The 19,982-nt window shown below is 39.6% G+C and overlaps 1 protein-coding gene across 20 annotated transcripts in view; it reads left to right on the forward strand.

The window, feature by feature from the left end:
- The window catches only part of FGGY (FGGY carbohydrate kinase domain containing), a 297,390-nt gene that overhangs the window by 231,601 nt on the left and 45,807 nt on the right, over positions 1 to 19,982 (forward strand). For all 20 annotated transcript variants that reach the window (XR_014695699.1, XR_014695700.1, XR_014695701.1 and 17 more), the window contains one exon: positions 19,235 to 19,342. Coding sequence is in view for 16 of the 20 variants with exons in the window: in XM_084528570.1 (XP_084384696.1) it covers positions 19,235 to 19,342 (108 nt within the window). In the remaining 4 variants the exon portion in view is untranslated. The remainder of the gene's footprint in view (positions 1 to 19,234; positions 19,343 to 19,982) is intronic.

Below are 19,982 nucleotides of genomic sequence, written 5' to 3' on the forward strand. Positions count from 1 at the left end.
TCTCACAGTGAAATAGCAGCAGGTTTGAGGCATTGAAATAGAAGCTTGGAGGTTATTCCCAAGTAGTGGTTTGCATCGGTCTAACAGACATGCCTTAGCTGCTGGGAATAAGGCAGTTGGTTTCTCTAAAAGCCTGTCTTCCTGCCAGTGTCTTATGTGTCTGATATTTTAACGTTTTCAGAAATCCTTTGTTTTCTTCTGAAACCTGTGTGTGATCGGAGGGATTTCGGTACAGACATCTGTATTATCTTGTCCCGCTCCTAAACAGAAACATGCTTGCCCTTTTGCAGATGTGTAAAACCACAAAGAATTGGGTTAACTCTTGCAAACAGCAAAAGAGCAATACAAACAAGGGTACTCCTACCAGGAATTTCCTAGTCTTCCTTGCAGCAAATAACCCCGCAGTGTTGCTGCTTCTTTCTGGTATATAAATCTAGTGATTTCCCGTACATGCTATTAGAATAACACTCTTTTCATGGACACTAAATTGACATTATAACACCTTTTATAACACCTTTTTTTTTTTTTTTTTCCCTCAAAGTAAAATGTTTATGATACTAACCTTTTTGAGACTACAGGTTTGAGTAAGCTATGTTACACATAGCAGATTGCGACCACTCTGGTTTTGAAGATTTTGAAAGGAGTTTTAAGTAATTTTTTTTCCCCAAAACTAATTTTGTAAGTGTACTGATTATGTACTACATATGCATAAAGTAGAAGGGATCCACCTAAAATATCCCTGGTCATAAAACATGTATAACTTTTATTTCTGCCTATGCCGTGGTGAATTAGGTGCAGTGAGGGATCGGTGTTCTGCTTTGCACTTGTTGCAGAACAGTTGTTCCCATGACAAATATTTGTCATTCCTGCCCGAACACCTCTTTGGATTCACAGCTGAAGGAAGTAGCAAGAGCCCAGAGCAGCTTCTAACGGGAACATTGCCTGGCGTCATTTCAGCTTACTGAGGGAAAGGGGGATCTGAATTTGCTGGCATTTCGGTCCCAAATATACCATGTCTGTGTTTTGTCCCGTTGAGGATCTCTCTTTGTTTTTTTTTCCATCTTCATTTGGTGATGTGATCTGTGTGCTTCTTCAGCCATTCCTTTTTCTTTATCAGCAATCTGTGCAAAATTTCCTTTTGGGGACTGTCAGGTCACCTTTCAGTTTAGATGGAGTCTCTTCCTTTGCATCTTTTTGCTGCTCCTGCGCTCCTTGTCATTGTGAACTGAGTCACCTGGCTTGCTGCACAGTGCTTTTTTTCCCCTGGTGGCAATGCGCATGTGGTTTGAAGCTTATAATTTAGTCATTTTTAAAATTTGAGAAGCACAAGTAATTCACTTTTTATCTTGCCAGATTCACTATATAACCTAAGAGACAGAGCTTGAGCAACTACACAAAGAGCAAAATGGGCAGCTCATTTTGCTGTTCCTGTGCTTACTATGGATTATTTTAGGAAGAATATCCCATAGTCTCTTTTACCAAGCCTGACTAGTCTTTGCCTGTTTTCTGCTAAAGGAACTTGAGTCCAATTTGCTTATTCTAAATTTGTTCATTTGATTCTCGTGATGACTGGCAAACACAATAGGGCTTCGTTGCTCCACAATATCCGCCCAAGCTGCCAGCTTTGTTCACACAAATAGAGTGCAAAGCACGTTTCCACCCCCAAAGCATGCACAGTACGTGTCCTTTGCAGTACATCCTGGAGTGGAGGCTGCAGAGACATGCTGGCTCAAAGTGTTCTCATAGCCTGATCTCTGTAATCTCGGTGGGAGCCAGACCAGCAAGTGGATTCAGTATATTTTGGCTCCGATACCAGAGTCTCCTCTTCAGAACATGCCACGTTGTTAAAGCAGCAGACTTTTTGAGTAATTACTACGCAGGGACTCCTCAGCTGCTTGAAATCAGCTGTGATGAGAGGAAAACTCGCGGAGACGAAGCAGCCTGGTACTCGCTTTGCCAGCTGTGCTGAATGCAGTGGGGTGGCACCGAGCGATGGGTTTTTGGCGAGGGGGCTGGGGGCTGTGTGTGGCGCTCCAGCCTCATGCCCCACGGTCCCCGCTGCACACACGGCCCTGACGTGAAACGTGCGGTCTCCGAGGGGACAGGGCCAGCAGCCCTCGGCAGCGACGCTGAGTGCCAACTGGCTGCGACCCAGGGTTTAGCAAAGGCAGCAATTTGTCCTGCTGCTGACCAGGGGAAAGGGGCTGGCTTTGGGAGGGTAAGGAGTGGGGCGAGAGTGGAGGAAAAAAAACTACAAACAAAAGCAAAGCTTTGGAAGCAGAGACTGCCTAGAGAAGTTTTTGAAATGACCCGAGCAAGCCTTCTGAAATTGATAAGCGCTTGCCCTCTTGCTTTTTTAATATTCTCCTCTTCCTTAAGGCCGGTTCTGCACATGTGAATCACAGAGCCAGTGCCTTTCAAATGGGAGAAATAAATTAGTGTCACAGGAACCTCTCCCTTACTCTGTCCTCTTTCAGTTCAGTTCTGCTGGCTTCTATATTGCATTTGGCAGCAGTCACAGTGCTGACTTCCCAGCTAATGAAGACGTTTTACATTCAGGGAGGGCTGCATGAAATGAAAACCACATTTTCTTCACGACTGTTGATACAGGTTGCCCATCCTTTCTGTACACAAATTTAGCCTTCTGAGGAAAAGGTCACGGAGCCTTTTCAGCCTGTGGCCTTCGAAGGGTTACACGTCCATAAAAATGCCGCCGCCTCCTACTTGTCCCTCAAAGAAGTCCTCCACACCCTTTTTTAATGAGACTCTCTTGTTCCATTTTCTAGCATCCTTGGTTTGAAAAAGAAACAAACAGAGCTGTAATATCCCCTTCGCTGGCATTAATTTGACATTGTACGCTTTGTTTGCTTTGTTTTGTTTTTAAAAGGCGAGAAGTAAAATATTTCTGCTAGCAGGGCATATAAAAGATTGTTGCTTTTCTGACCTCCTTATTATATTAATAAAAGCTAGGAAGAATTCAGTAGTGGTGGGACATCATGTGCAGGCAGCCTCCAAAACCCAAAGCACTTACTTGCAGAACTAGTAAACCACAAAGCTTAAGATCTTGAAATGTAAATAGGAAGTTGGGGAGTTTACTTTAGAGCCAGCAGTGGTGAGTCTGTATAATGTTTATTTCTGCTTGCCTCCCAGCCTTTTCTAAAGCTTGGCGGAGATGAAAGGAAGGTTTTCTCAGTAAATGGGTTATTAAAAGTTTTTGTTATGACCAAGATTCCTTTGTTCCTGGTCTGACATAATTCAAAGCTCAGGTATGCATTGGTGACTGGGAGAATGGGATGTTGCTATTTAGTGTGTACCTGCCAGAGAAATCCAAGTTTTCCATCCCATCACTTTGCAGGTAATCAACCTGTTCTTGGGAATGTAGCTGAAAGCAGTACGGTCCCTGTATTGTACGGACACTAGGTAATGCTTAGTAACATTTCCAGAAAACTTCAGTCAACTCTCCTTCCCTTTTGTGAACAGATCGTTCGAGTTCAAAGACTCAAAGAATAGATGTGGATAGAGTGAACGCTTTGAAAAATGTTCTGCTTGGAGACTATATGAAGACTGATATTCTACAGACATCTCCCTGACATCAGTGAAAATGCTTGCTTTGAAAATTCCAGCAGACACAGTGGTTTTCATACTGCGGTTAACTGCAAACTACCCCCTGCGACACACAGCCATATATTAGGGTATTTGATTTATAACACAAAGCCTTTCTGCAGTGTCTTCCCTTCGGTGGTCTCAGGGTTCTTGCAACAATGAATGAAAGGGGTAAGAGAGACAGAACTGTTATTCCGGTTTTATTAGGTGCGAGACTGAGGCACTTTGTAGTTTAGTAGATTTTTAATTGTTATGTCTTTACTTTTGCAAACTGCACCTATCCAGTGCTTTGGGACTGCAGGACGTCTGAGTGAGAAATTCTGCCATGTATGTTTGAGCATGCAAGACATTTCCCTGTTCTGAACTGACAGTGTTTATACACTCCAGACAATGCTATATTACACTGTATGATAAATGCACAAAGCAGAGATGTTTTCTTCCTTCCTCGGATTTTCTGGTCTATTTGATGAAAGCACAATGGATGTAAAGGCTTATATTGGGCTTCCTCCAGGTCTGACTGCTAATAGGGCTCATCACCTTTTCATCCCTACTTGTTCCATGCTTTTCCTTAGAAAGCATGAGCAAGAGACTGGAATTCATACCTACTTCTGTTGACACTGGTAAGATTTGTCTGGTCTAGCTGCCAGAAATACTCTGCTGCCTGACTTGGCCTCTCTGCTGAAAGTACTGTGGGATTGAAGGTTACCTGTTTGGCTCTAGAGGCTAGCACCTTTTACCTTGAACTATAATTCTTGTATATTTTAATAGGGGGTTTGTTTGCTCTGTTGGAGGAAGGAAATCAGATTCTGGAATCTGCAGCAAGGAACATTACAACATTTTGTTGCTTCATTGATGTATAGATACCATAGGATTGTAGGGGATAGGATAAAACAACACTAATTCTGTTTCATTCTTTATATACAAGTATTCTTGTTTATGTTCACAGCAGTCCAGAAGCAGACCTCCTTTGTAACAAGATTTTCCTGTTTCCTTTTCTATGTTCTTCAAGTGATGATATCAGATTTGACAGGTACAACATCTTATTGATGCTGCCAGCTAACCAATTCTGATTCTTCCCCCCTTGACCAAGAAGAAGGTGTTAGCCTGAAGCCCACAGGTCTTGACCAAACCTGAGTGCCTTACTGGCGCGCTCTGTTACTTGGAGAGCTGGATAGGTGATTTCCTTCAGATCACAAGCATACAGCGTATTTATATATAATGAATGGTCTTTCCAGTTGACTTGTTTACCTTGTTTTTGTGAGCAAGCATGAACTTATTAAGCACCCTGCTTATTTGGTGTGTCTAGATCTCATGGTGAACCAAAAGGACAGGTGATGTCTTTCGCTCATACTAACCCTTTTCTCTTAAGAACTTAGCTGGACTGTAAAGGAATAAGTTTCAGATTAAATGAAAGATTATAAAGGATATCCTTGGTCATCTGTTAGGATGTCTCTGGGCCCTGAAACAATTAAATAGAGTTTTCAAGGAATACAATAATTGTATGAAAAGCAGCTTCGTTTTTTTCTGTTAGTTTTAAAATTTTGGAGGTAGCAGTACTTGCAGTGAGTAGCATGGAATTTTGTGCCAAAATCCCAAATATTGTTTAGCATCGTTGGTTTGCTTTATGATTTGGCCAGACTCTTTCCTTTCTGCAGTTTATCCACTTGCAGTGTGAGCATCAAACTGAAGTTGTGCAGAGAGATATTTTGGTAATGAAATGTGTGTTATGTCACTGCCAGGTCTTAAGGACTCCCAGGGCCAACGTGGTGTAAGATATAACAGTATTTCTAGGTATCTTTTTACTTTTCTGAACAGCAACAATTTCCCCAGTCAGGCAACTTTTTCATCAGTATTTGGACAGTAGGTGTTCTAGTAGCATTTTTTTTTTCCTTTTCTTCCTTTTTTCTCCCCTCTTCCCCCCTCCTTTTATTCAGCCTCTCGTGAAGCAGGAGTTATTCATCCAAGTTTCCTGCTGCTGCTCCAACTGTGTTGGGGTGAGGATCTTAGATGGGGCAAAGTTTATTAGGAAAAAAGTAAATCTCTTTTCATACAATCATTCTGGAAGCAAAATGAGGAGAAGCGTTAGCTGCTGCTTTTCTCCCAATGTCAGCTGGGAATCACAGTTTATGCTGAGTTCATTGTTTATAACTGTGGGTGAAGGCCTGAGGTCCTCTCCCAGTGTTTATTCTGTCCTTGGGAGTTTGTCTCAGTAAGTAAAGGCTGAATAAACACCAAGTAAGGTTCTCAGGATTTACCCATTTAGCTATTCAAATAAAAGCATGTTTAAAATAGTGTGTGATGGCATAGCCCATGTAATGTAAATCTGCTTCCATTAACTCAGGGGTATTGCAGAAGAAGTTTTGTTTTACCTGTAAGTTTTATATTATTGTTGGTAGTGGCCTTCAGCAATATAGAAGGAATACTTACCTAATAGTGAAAAAGAAAAAAAAAAATCTCGAAAATGGACTGCATTGTGCAATAAATATGAAATATCTTAAGGTACATGGGAAGGGCATCCAAAGTAGGTAAATAAACCAGACCTCATTTTAAAAGATTTTTTTCCTTGATGTTTTGTATTAATTGCAGTAAGCACTGCATGTTTAGTAGAATAATTCACCCCCATAAATAATGAAGTAAGGACTGATACATCTGTGCAAGAAAACTTGAGCTACCTGCTCAATGCCACACCTGTGATTGGTTTCCCACTCTTCCCTTAATTTCTGTTACATCATCTACAAAGCTCCAAGTTCTTCAGGATTGTCACCATCTGATAGAATGAGCTGACCAAACTGGGCTATCGAGATTTGGACTACTTAGCATGCATGTTAGAGATGACAATGAAAATACTTTTCAAGAGAAGGCAAAGGTCTTATGGCACAGTCTATAGGAAAAGGTATGAAACAGGATAGCCTGTATCTGCCTGCAATTTGACAATTCTGCCATCAGCTCTTTGGGAAAAGATCAGTGCGCAAAAACTCTCTTACAGAAAATCTGTGTTTGTATGCTTGCCTAGCATGTCATGCTGCTGTCCTCCAGCCACAGTGACAAGGAGTGGGCCTGCCTTGCACTCCACCAAGACTTCTCAGTGGGTTTTTAAGTATTATTTGGAGGTGGAGTTGGTCTGTGAAGTTGTTTTTTTGTATCTGGCATGTGAGGTGCAGCAACCAGCAGTATTTGTGTGATAGCTGTTCCATGCGCACGTTTCCTGACCTTTCAGGTTGGGGTGAGCTCTTGCTAGTCTCATAAAACGAGCTAGTGCTGCAAATCTTATCTGTGGCATGTTTCTTTAGGAACCAGAACTGAAGCTGAAAGACTGTGAGCTGAAAGAATAGTGCTGAGACACTTCAAAAACTCCAATGTTCTTTCAAAGTCTTAAATTGATCTCCAAGTCAACACTATAGTAAATTTATTTTATATAATCTTTATTTAAATTTATTTTCTATAAACTCCATTTTTTTGAATGGAGTTTTTAGTGAGAGATTCCTGGCTTTCAAGCAAAATATGTTCTGTCTGCAATTTCAGTCACTTTTGAAGATTTGATGTCTTGCGCTGCTTGGAAGTGCAAACAGAAACTTGCTTGAACCTTCACTCACTGGAGACTGGGAGGATATTCTGGGGAGAAATTATTGTATGCTTACCCTGTTCCTGTGGTCTTCGCTAAGCTATCTTTTACTGGCCACTGTTAACAACAGGTTAGTGGGCTACATGGATCTTTTGGTTCAACTTTTTCTGTTGTTACAACATTGGGTAGAGCTAGTTCATATTGTGATGAACTTTCAGGGATTTAATTTACCATAACAGCAAATTGTAGTGTTATAAAGTGAATATTTAAAATGGCCTGCAATTAGTTATCTGTGCTGAAAGATTTATAATCTTCACATAAACTGGCATTTTGTGACAGTGAGTATCTATCATTGGAAGAGAAGTAAAAATAAATGGGTGGTATAAATTTCCAGCTCATTTGAAGCCCTATATCCCCAGTGAGCTATTGTTATGAGAGGCATCGAAGTAACTGCTGTGAGTCATGGAGCAGCATTGCTTTAGAAGAGTACATAATAGCATTTCAGCACAGGACACAAGCAGAAGCTATCATGTAACCAGACAACCTTTCAGTCCATTTATCAAAACACTTCTAGTTCCCATTTCAAGGAAGGCGACATAGTAAATATGAGGGAAAAAAAAAAAAAGGAAAAAAGAAAAAAAAAAAGAAAAGGTTAATCTGTATATCTGTATCCAGACATTTCATGAAGTAAAACAATAAAACAACTCAGTGCATTACTGGTAGTGTTTAAGTGCTTAGCAAAAAAACTTCTGAATCCATCAGGGAAGTGTTTTTTTTTGTTTTGTTTTGTTTTGTTTTTTTTCTTTCTGTTTTGGACCTTAAAAACAATTTAACAGATTAAAGATTTTATTTATTTATTTTCCTCCGATTTATATGAGAAACCTTGGAATTTGGAAAAAGAAAAGAATAATACACTACTGTGTGCCTGTTGTATACATACCCAAGCTGAAACATAAGATACTCTTAGTGTTAGTGGATACTGATAAAGGGCAGAATTAAATGTATATGAGCATTCAGGCCTGGAACAATCAGAATTCATCTAGTTTAAACGTTTTGTTTCGAAGCTGAACATATGGTTAGAGTCCCTGATAAGACATTAAAAGTTCTTGCATCTTTGATTTAGGGAGATGGAAATGGTGAACTGTGAATGAGCCTGGAATGATTGCCCATGAATTCATTCTTATTTAACTTCTTCCAGAGCCGAGTCTCTCAAGTTGTCCCAGGCTTGGCTCCAAGTTTGCTTCCTGGAATAAACACAGAAGGTTAACCTCACACATAAGGAATAAAAATATACAGGGGTGCAAATTTTCTGTTGAGGACAACAGCTTTGTTCTTGCGTGTCTGAGGCAACCCAATGCAGAGGCAGTTCTAGGCTAGGATGCTGTGCTCTGACTTCTCTCACAGCGTTCTCATTGTGATCTTGTGGAGACCTATCTCACAGATGATTCCAAATGCCCTGTTAACCTGGAACCATTCTCTCCTTGTAGTGCTACAGAAGCTGTTTGATCAGCTGGCTCCAGCCTCTCTCAGGGGTCAGCTCTCAGGTCCTGGGACAAGTGTCTCAACCAACAGCCAGTTCCCTGTAAAACTTCTTTGTACAAATAAAAGAGCATCATTCTTCTACAAAGAAAACAGTTGCATCTAGCCCTCCAACACCTTTTTAGTTTATGATATCTTTTTAGATCAACTGTTGAATCACAACCTCCACAGTCTGTTCTCAGGGATCCTTTTCTGCTTTCTTAGCCTTTTGCCTGTTGCTCAATTTCAAAGACAGATCTTGCTACCCTTATCGTGGGTTTGTGGGTTTCAGTTCTACCTGAATAGCATTCACAACTTGTCTCTTTATAACAGGAATCTCAGGATCTGACTTCCAAGGTGGTAGTGCTACCTAATCCCAAGCTGCCATCATCTTCCACCACATGTGAAGTTAGTGACCCTGAGTTCTGTAGGGCCCCATGGGTACATCACCCACAGGAATGCACATGTGAGTCTGCTGCTCACAGTGAGTCAGTAAAATCATCACAGAGCCAACAGGAGTCAGCTAGCAGAAATCTGCCAGCTCTCTGCAGATCTCATGGAAAGTTGAGAAGTAGATATAACAAAGTGCCAACAGGTGAGAAGAATTTGATACAGCTCTTCCAGCCTGTGCTTTGAAGAAGCCAACTACCTGACACTCAGGTCTTGTTACAGCTCCCATCTTTTGCAAACTGCTGGCAAATTTCGGTAAACAGTTGACACGGGACTGGAGGAGCACATTGTTCAGATGTGGTCCTCTCAGCTTCAGTTGCCAGAGTATTCTTGGGTAAGAGGAATATCAGGTGGCTAAGAGATCCGTTGCATCTCCTAACACCGCCTTGCATATTTTTTCCATGGTGCACCATTTGCTTTTAAATAGTGGGTTGGGGATCACAGTGTGCTTGTGATATCTCTATTTCTGTTCACAATGCCTTTATTATGGCATAGAGAGAAGCAAAATGGTTGCAGGCTGTCTCTGCTTTTATCACAAAATACATGGGGGGGACAGTCTCCTTACGTAGAGCTTGGAGAAGGATTTGTTTGAATGGGAAGGAGCTGCAAAGACAGTCCTGGTAGCCTTGTGAAAGTTCAGTAGCTAAGAATTGTACGTGTTTGGATTTCAGTCTTGTTTCTGAACTGGAGCACCCATTCTGTTTGTTCTGTCCTTGTACGGGGAAAATATGACTGGGGAGGTTTAATGCAGCCCTAAATGTAGTGAGCCAAGCTTAACTTTATTAAAACTGAGTTGCCTTGCTCTGATCAGGTAAGCAATATACAGTGAAAATAAGATGATGTATACTCACCCTATTGGGTTTAATCATGCTTGAAGATTTTTTTCTCTTTCTGTCTCTCATTTTACTAAATCTTCTCTTGGCTGAAAACCAGATTTATAAAAGCACGTTTTCTGGCAGAGAAATGATACTTTATCAACATTTCACCACTTTAAAAACATAATAAGACAAATGAAAAGCATTTTATTTCCAATATCATTTTATTCTTTTATTTTTTTTTCCCTACTTTTATGTTTTTCCGTCTTTTATATATACTGTTTCAACCTTGAGTTTTGCAGTGGAAAGAGAAGTTGTCAAAAGTTTACAGCAGGAGAGGTAGGTATCATTCTTGCACTGTATTTCCCCCTCAGGAAAATGGTAGAATTTTATAATGTGAAAAATATTACTCTATTTAAAACAGATCTCAGTTGTCCAGGTTTCCTGGTTAATATTGGACAATTCTCTGAAGGGTGATATCATTGCAAGCTTCTTTTATAAGATTCATAGTTTAAAAAAAAAGAAAAAAAAAAAAGAGAAATTATTTTAAAATCAGCATAGACAAAGCAATGGACTTTTTTGTAATCAAGTTATTAAGAGCATGGACATGTGAAGAAATTAACTGAATAATCTGTAGCCTGTATTTGCACGATGTTGGCGACTGCAGTAGCACTCCTGGCCCTGGTTTCCTCTGGAATGTGCAAGGTTGCTGGGATTTGTGCCGTGATACGCCGCAGAAAGATGATGAGTAGAGGTGGTTTTTGCCAGGCAACTGACCTCCTATTTTTGTCCATAATCATTTCTTCATGTGGCTCTACCCTAAGAGGTACTGATACCACACTTACCATTGGCTGAAAACTGATGCGGCATACTGAGAAAAACATGAAATACCCAGAGTCAGCTCAGCTGAAGAGGCTGGATCTGGCTGGTATCTAAAATTGGGCTGCCCTGTAGCGAATTCTGTTACTCTGTTAAGGAGTACAGTGAGTTACTTTAGCCCTGCAGCATCCTTTGTCAGAATGTTTTCTCAGAAACACAACTTCAGACTGGCTTCTGGTGGCAGACCTCCAGAAAAGCTGCTTATACAAATGCAGCCCGTGACCTGTTACATTCCCAGCTCTTGGCAAGAGCCTGATCTCTTGAATTTGAAAAGGTAAAAGAAAATATAGCTGAATAAAACAACTGTAAATTAAATTTTGGGTAAGCGAGGGAAACAATTACTATCAGTTGTAAGTAACATTTTGGTTGATGTCTTTAACTGGTTTATGAACCAGGTTCCTCTGGTTGGGGAGGGACCCCAAACCCTGCCTTATAGTTTCTGCTGATGGATTAGTTTTAAACAGTAAATGTAGGAGTGTGTAGTCATCACCCTTGATTTAGGAGCATGTCTAATAAAGTTGTGTCCAGTTCTCAGCTTTTGAAGTGTGTGTGTGGAGGTTGTGTGAAGTTCTTACAGACAAAGCTCTGACTGCAGGAGCTGTCTTTAGGAACTCATTTATTCCCTACATTTTAGGAAATAAGGAACATGGGCAGACAAATTCCTTTCTTCTTTCTTACCTAACAATAATTTCCCACATTTGAAGAGGTGTCTCTTACCTGTATGGACATATGCTATAGGTACTCGTTACAGACACATGAAGGCTAGGGCTGACAGACTTCCTAGGGGTTGGTGCCCAAGTCTGGATTTGGATACCTAACCAACGGGCTTCACGTTCTGTGCTCCTGAGCCAGTAGTCAATAAGAAATGTGGCATTTTGAAAATCAGACTACTTATATAAGTGTCTAACTACAAGTGTGAGCCTAGATCTTCAAGCACTGTAAATTGGCATAGCTCTGTGGAAGTTGATGGTTAATATGCAGGTTTGAACAAGTTGAGGCTTTGGCTCCCAAGGCTAGAAGCCCAGGTCCAAACGACTTTCTCTTTGTACATAAAAATATAAGTTAAGTACAAGTTGAAATAACCAACATTATTGTGATTCAATGCATTCTTTTGTTAAAAATTATAAGATTAAAAAAAAAATAAATCAAATACCTTTCCTTATTTGGCCTTGAATAAAAATCTCACAGTGGAAATGTTTAACAATCTCAGTGGAGTTTTCCTCTAATTAATTCTTGATAGATATAGAGCCAGGTTGAGCAGTATATTATCCCATTGCATAAGTCACCTGAAATATTTTCAGAGATGAGGCAGTCAAGTTGCCATAGGAATGTTTTGTTTTTTTCACTGGGTGTTAATCACATACCTTGTTTGGTGTGTAGTGTGTAGATCAGTCAGTGTTCTGAGGAAAATTCAGAAAATCAGAACTATTTCTGTGTGCCTGTCATTCAAATTCTGCTGCTTTTCTTGTATGGGTTGCTATTTTGAGTAATAGCTCACAGTAGTCTCTATAAATGTATCTGCTTCTCCTACTCTAGGTTGTACTGTAAGTTTATTTGGCAAATAACTAAAGCAGGGATTGAACTGGAGTTCCAGCTGCAAATTGTCATTAGAAATTTCAGATCCCAGTCTGCATTTTCAGGCAAACTTTCTGTATATTTCTGATTCTGGTCATTTTTACTTAATGCAGGGTTGTGTTTGGTTTGATTTTGTGAAACAAATTTGTGATGTTTAGTAATCATCCAGGTTACTTTGATAAACCCATGACATAGCCTTGGCAACTAATGATGGTGTCTATGTTCATCAAGGCATTTACGCAAGTGATTTCATGATATAAGCCAAAATACTTAAATTGTCAGTAAACAAATTCCCAAGATTGTCTGTGGTTGGATGTGTTCAGGCAGAATCCTTAAGTCCGTGTTCCGTGTGCATGTGGTCTCCGCTCAAGTAACTTCCATGCTTTCAGTGGGTTAAAGTTAGCTCTGTGCAAAAATTGTTGTGGCATAGTCTTAATGTCATTGTAGAGCAACTCCATCCCTGTGGGCAGCCCATGGAATGCCAACCTGTCACAGGGAAGAGAGCTATGGGACGTGCCACCACAAGCTATAAAGCTACATAGCAGAATGCTGATTGCCAGAGGATTTAAGCTTGAAATATAATTAAATAAATTACTGGTGCTATATGACATATAGGAATCGGAATATCAATAAATTTTAATTGTCCTGAAACACATCTTTTGTGTTTCAAGATCTTATTTTCTTAAATTTATTTTATAATCAAGCCAAAGATTGAATGCTGTTCTGTGTTTAATTACTGCTCATAATATGTATCATAGATTATCCCGAGTTGGAAAGGACCCCCAAGGATCATCGAGTCCAACTCCTGGCTCCACACAGGTCTACCCAAAAATTCAGACCATATGACTATGTTTTAAGAGGTTGGCTGAACTCATTGCAATCTCAACCAAGAGAATTGCCCCCAGGGTGATGGGGAAACCTAGTTTTAAACCCATTTAGTGCTTGAGAAATAATGCCAGGGTGGCAATTGTAGAGTAGGCATCACTACTCTGAAAATACAGCTGTACACCTCAACTCTACCCAGTTAATATATGTCTCCAGAAAGTGCTGTTATTAAATCATACATTCAGTAGCTATTAATATGACCTGACTTTGAACCAGAAGCCTAGAAATGAAACATTCTTGGGTTTCCCTTTGAATTTTCTCTCTTTCTCTCTCTCTCTCTTTTTTTTTTTTTTAATACGAATCTCTTTCATTCTTTGTCAGAGAGTTGTGGTGAAATAGCTATATAAGACCCATCTGTCAACAGAAGCAAAATGATACAGATTTCTTAATACAGGATTTTGTGCATCAGTGTAAACCCCCTGAATTGAATGAATATCAGTATTCTCAACCCACAGGCAGTCAGAAAGTTTGAAAGTTAAACATCTGCAAAGAAGTTAATGAAAGTATTTGACTTGTCAGTGATCAAAGTCCAGACATGCAAAGAGTATTTACTGGTTGGTGACTGATACAGTGCTATTCCTTGTACTCGCTTTGATTGTTATTTTCTTTCATACCTACCTTAGCATAACAAAAGCAGCTGTTATTCTGAATTTCTGGCTATAGAAGTTGATAATTGAAATGATTTTCCAACAAATTTTCTGACCTAGCTTCTCACTAGCAAACGGTTACATTAAAGTAATTGTGACGGCGGAATGAAGGCTTAATTTTGCTTTCGTGTAGGTGAGTGTAAATCAAGAATAGTTCCACATAAATTTGATTTTATCTTTGTCATACTGCAAGTAAATAGAGAAGCTGATATGGATACTAGAATGTTGACAGGTTTCAGAGGCCCAATGGCCTTTTTAGGAAAAAGAAAAGAAAATGGAAGATGTATATATATAGCAGTGTACCCTGTTAATATAAAGGTTCACTTTTCAGGTAATAGCCACGTTCTCCAATAGCAGCATTTTACAGAATTTAACAGCAGCAGAAGGTGTCATCTAAGGAAGAAAATTGTTCGAATTCATGCCCTCTCCAGCATGGCCTGTTTTATTTTATCTTGTCTCTGATTACCGTTAACATTTACACAGAACTGAGGAGGAAACACAAGCATGTGCCTGAACGTTATGGCTAGTCTAGCAAAACAAAGCTAAGTAAAACAAATCTCACATTGCAACTCGCTCACTTTATGGAATGGCTGTGTGCCTAGGTGATTCTCCTCTCTGAAGGTCTGCGTACTGTTCCCCTCCTTGTCCCACATGACGGTGCAGAAAGCTGAACTTAGCTTGGATTAAATGCATGGACTCCTTTGATTCCCTTGCATGAGCTGTAAGTTAGCCTATAAGTAGAAAGCACGAGCTTGTTTTGACATAAATTTTTACAATAGAAGTGGATTTTTTCTGGTTTTTTTTTGGTGTGTGTATGTTTATTTTTTTTTTAGCCCTTCCCATTTGCCTCTCCCAAAACTAAATTAAATATACTACAGCTCTCATGTTAGTGACATTTAAACAGGTTCTTTCATACTTTAGCTTATTCCTATATAGCCATTATATATTTTAAAGACATTTTTCATTTCTGTGGGCTGCCAGATGTGCTGGTGATACCTTCTGATCTTAGATAGTTTGACATTGATTTTCTTAGCACACGCCAGGGTAGAAATCTGGTCTGTAACTCATCCAAATGATCTATTCATAACAAAAAGTGCCTTCTGGCAGTTGCACCACAGCTGAATACTGTTAAACTGAATTCATCATTTCATTTGTTTCTGATTGCTCTATATGTTTACATATCTTACATATTAGTATGATCTTTTGTAGAGCACACACTGAGGTTAAATCCTCCCAGATAGAACCTTTTCCTCCTTCTTTTCCCTTTCAGATGTTGAACTTCTCTTTTTCCATTTAAATGAACAGAAATCTTGGAACTGTTTTAATGCTCGTCTCAACAGAAATGAAGGGCTAAGCAAGTAGGAATGCACATGTTGGGGAGATGAGGAAAGGTGATCTTTTCCTGCACAAAAGAATTCTTCCCTATCCACAGCTCGAATAGTTGTGAGGAATTGCTTGTCAGGGAGTATAACACTTCTGTAAGTAAGCATTGTTATAGATGGGGCAATAGTCCCTGTGTGAATATTTTCAAATGAAATATTTATAGATGCTGCTTATGACTCAAAATGTGAATAGGTTCAAATGCTTCTCATCTCCCATCTTCAGATGCCTGCTGCAATAATTGTGCAGAGTGCATTCTGACATCTAGCAGAGGGCAAGTGACTTTACCCTCGCTGTGTTCCAGTTTCTCTATATGTAAAAAATAATAAACGTTAATATGCCTCACAATAAGAGTGTGTTACAGGATGGGTTTAAGTTAAATAGAAGGAAGAAAATCTGAGGCTCCTTTTGAATACAAATTTTAACTTTTAAAGAAGGATGTCATCTCTTATTTGCTTTAAAAATAAAAATCAATTGCCCATAAATCTAAAACAGATGTTGTTTTTCTACTAAAAAGATTAAGGATTTTCTTAAGCTCATTAAAGGAAAAAAATGACACCACATTGATCCATCTATATCATCATAAGAATGTCTGAAGGCAGTAGAAAACTATGAAAAGGACATGGTGTTAGTGGAATAAAAATAACCGAGTCTGGCAAACTGGGCAAACCTAAAACTTTGGGTTCTGCGGCAAACTTTGCACAATTTCTCCAACCTTACGCTTAAGTCTGGTCATGTGTTTTAGTGGGATTCAGTGGTATGTATACTCAAATAGAATTTAGACTTGTTATTATGAAAATACAAATGCCAGCTGCTACATGGCTTGAAAAACCTAAGTGTCATCCAAATTATTTCAAGGAGGGGAAATGGAAACCGTTTGCTATCTCTTGCGCATGTGTTTGCAGAAGAATGTTCACCCTATTGCTTTTCAAAGAGGTTGTGCCTGGTTTTGGGAGTCTGTTACTTCCCAATTTTCTCACCATGCACATCAAAAACCAGAATTAAGATAGCTGCCATGGTGTCTGCAAAATGTGGATTAAACTTTTTAAGTGAAAGGAGGAAATAGGGAATTTAATGATGCCACATACAGTACTAATAAATCCAAGCATGACAGCCAATGTTCTTTATTTTGGTTGGGAGTTCTTAGAGATGAAAAAAAAATGATTACCTAGTATCCCACTAGCAACGTCCATCAAATACAGAGCTCGTTTGCTTTGCATACGTGTTGAAAGTTTGCTGGAACGTGTACAAATGGTACTTCAGTAGGAAGATGATAGAAAAGGCTCAGTGTAATTTGCAAAGAGCCTGCATGGAAATAACCATACTGGCAAATTCCTGTGAGTCCCCAAAATACCAGGCCAGTGCCGGGTCCAGGGGCACTTTGGTCCTTTAATCAGTATAACCTTTTACTGTTATCGGACACAGAACAATTTGGTAAATTGTGGAGCAATGACAGAAGAAAGATTTTTTTTTAAGTGTACCATCCATATTAAGCCTTCTTATGTGTTCATAAAGCATCTTTGTACCTTTAATATCCATAGAATATTTGGTCTTTTCACACTATGCAGCAGTTGAATTTTAAGCCTGATACATCCGGTGGAGCTAGATTCACAAATCACAGTAGATTATAGAGTACTGCAAAGTTTACTGGATCAAAAATACTTTGAGAGGACACTTCAAAAAAGCAAGCCCCTTCTGCCCTAAAAGTTATTCCCTACCTATAGAGAGATGGGTTGTGTCCATGGCCATAGGAGGGCAACGAGACAGGATGCTCGGGTCCTCAGCACACTTCCAACACCGGTTCAGAGCAGACAGCAATCAGCAATTTTGACCTTATGCAATGTTCTCAGTAAGGTCAGTGATGTGGAATTGGTTTAAAAATCAGCTTATTTTAGGATTTTAAATTTTAGAAACATTTAGTGAATAATTTCTGTTGCACTTCATTTTGTTATTGAAATTGTAAGAGAAGGCTTGCCCAATAGAGGTGTTGAAAACTCCAAGCTGTATTAATTTGTAGTTTTAAGAGAAAACAAAACAAAACCAAATGTCTTTGCAATGTTTTTGACGTAGCTTTGTCCACTTGGAGTCATAAATGCCTTTTTAAATTCAGTGCAGCTATTCTTGCTCTTTAATGGGTTTAGTCAGCCAAAACGTTACGCAGACACACAGCCACATGTGCACGCATACATCTGTAGCGAAAGTAAGACAGGGTACCAGAGCCGATAGGGGAGAATTGGGCAAGATTCTCCTATTTGTTAGACACATTCCAGAGAAAAATCAGGATTGCTTGAAATTTTAAGGATACGTTTTGAGAAACCGGTTCTCATTGCTTTGTTCTTCTACTTTAACATCATGACAAGAATCAGCTGTAATGCAATTTGGTGGCTGGAGAAGACTATTGTTTGTGCAGAAACCTCCCTGCTGCTGGTATATTTACTAAACATGTGGGATGCACAAATGCCAGTAAACTGCATCTTAGCACATATTCCCCAGTTGCTAGCAAAAACTGTCTTTAAAGTTCGGCCCATTTAAATGTAAGGAGAATATGCATTGAGTTTAACAGAAACAGGGCTGAATTTTTATTTACCGCTCCTTAACTATTTTGACATGAAATTCTTGCCTTATTGAAATTAACAGCAAACCTCAAGCATCCTTTAAGGAGTCTAGAATTTTGCTAAAGAAGACAAAGGTTTAAATATAAAAAAAGCATTGTTCTGTTCGTATAATCATAGAATAGTTTGGGTTGGAAGGAACCTTAAATATCTAGTTCCAACCCCTGCCATGGGCAGGGAGGCCACCCCATAGATCAGGCTGGCCAGGGGCCCATCCAGCCTGGCCTTAAACACCTCCAGGGATGGGGCATCCACAGCTTCTCTGGACAACCTGTTCCAGAGCCTTAGTACCCTTATAGTGAAGAATTTTCTTCTGCCAGTCTGACCTCAGGTCTGGGATTGCCCTGACCCAAGTGCAGCACCTTGCACTTGGACTTGTTGAACCTCCTGCAGTTCACATGGTTTCTTTCTGGACTGGAATGTAAGTCTAGAAAATCTGTCTAGTCTTTTGAAAGTGGAACGGGTTTAGCAGGGGAAGGAAAGCGCCTTTCAACCTTACAAACAGCTAATAGATATCTTCTGAAGTAGAGAGAGGAAATGAAGTAGTGTCTCCCACATCCTGAGCAATGTAGCTACTGAAGGGTTGTATAGGAAGAAGCCATCTCTGTATGTGGGGATAGCACATCAGTTCCTGAAGGGGAGTGCTTCGATACCTGCCTTAACGAAAGGGCTCACAGATATGAAGGAACGTTTCATGTAATGCTAAACCAAAGCATCAGAATCTAAAGCTGACCCAGGCAAGTATTTCCTGTTGGCTAGGACAAGCAAATCCCCTTTCATCCAGGCCAGTTTTTCAGTTTCCACCCAAGGCACCTGCCTGGGAGCTGGCAGCTCGTGGGGGAACCTCTCTGTGTGCTGGATCCCCCCTTGAGTCTCATCTCTGAAAACATACAGGAGGAGCACTCTGTAAACACTGGTTACTGATAATGTTAGCAGTGTTTTCTGATGACTGTCTAATACAGACTGTTTTATCCAAATATTCATTTTAGCTAAGGTGTTTTTCTGGAGAAGCAAGGCATTTGCTCTCTCCGTGTAAAATACAGCTCCTATTCCTGAAAGTTTCTTCTTTGGCTTGTTGTGTAAATGGGTGTGAGTGGGAGAAATAGGAGTTGTGCAATCAGTAGCTGCAGCTGTGTTGTCTAAAAATGATGCCAATGATGACATATTTCTCTATATTCTCCATAGAGTAAATCTTTACTTATACATTTCCACTCATATTGGTAACTTCAGAGCAGAAGCAAAAACTGTTTTCAGTATTGGACTTGGACAGGTAGTTTGGGTCACTAAAGCTATTTCTTACTTTTCCAGGTCAGTGAAACACCCATTTTTGTGCCTGGTGTTTGGGGACCTTATTTCTCTGCTATGGTACCTGGATTGTGGTTGAATGAAGGAGGTCAGAGTGCTACAGGAAAACTGGTAAGTGCATAGAGACACAGACCCCAAGATGGGAGCTAACTGTCATCATTTGGGATAGCTTCACTGCCAATTAAGCCAGAGCTTTGCCCGAAACATCTTTACAAGATCATAGGAAAACCCATGCTGCTGAAAGCAGTAAACAATTAGGTGATTGCTCTGTCCTTACAGCCTGTTCATTTTCATACTAGTAGGGAATTATATATGGGGCAGACCACTAGGGCATGTCTTCCTTTTATGATGATTGTGATGACTTTTTTATATAATTTTAGAGGCAAATAGGCATTCATTCTCTATATTAGCAGGAGGCTGAGATAGACTTCGAGATAAAGAAAATTACACATTTTGTTATATAGAACATTTGTACTCATTCATTGATGAGTGTAAATGAAAGATGTATTGTATGGACAGAGTAGTAATATATTGACATGCTATCCTATCTATATCTGTTCTATCCCTTGAGTACAAAGAGTCTGAGTGTATTAGGTTAATTTAATTTATCAATAAAAATAAAATTAAAAAAAAACAACATAGTGGATCCTGTAAAAGTGAATTGTCTTATCTCCAGGGAGGCACTCAATACTAAAACACTGATGTCAAATTTAAAGAAAGTCCAGCTGTGTAAAACAGTATTTAGGTTAAA

This window comes from Aythya ferina (assembly GCF_964211825.1).
Source record: "Aythya ferina genome assembly, chromosome: 8".
NCBI lineage: Eukaryota > Metazoa > Chordata > Aves > Anseriformes > Anatidae > Aythya > Aythya ferina.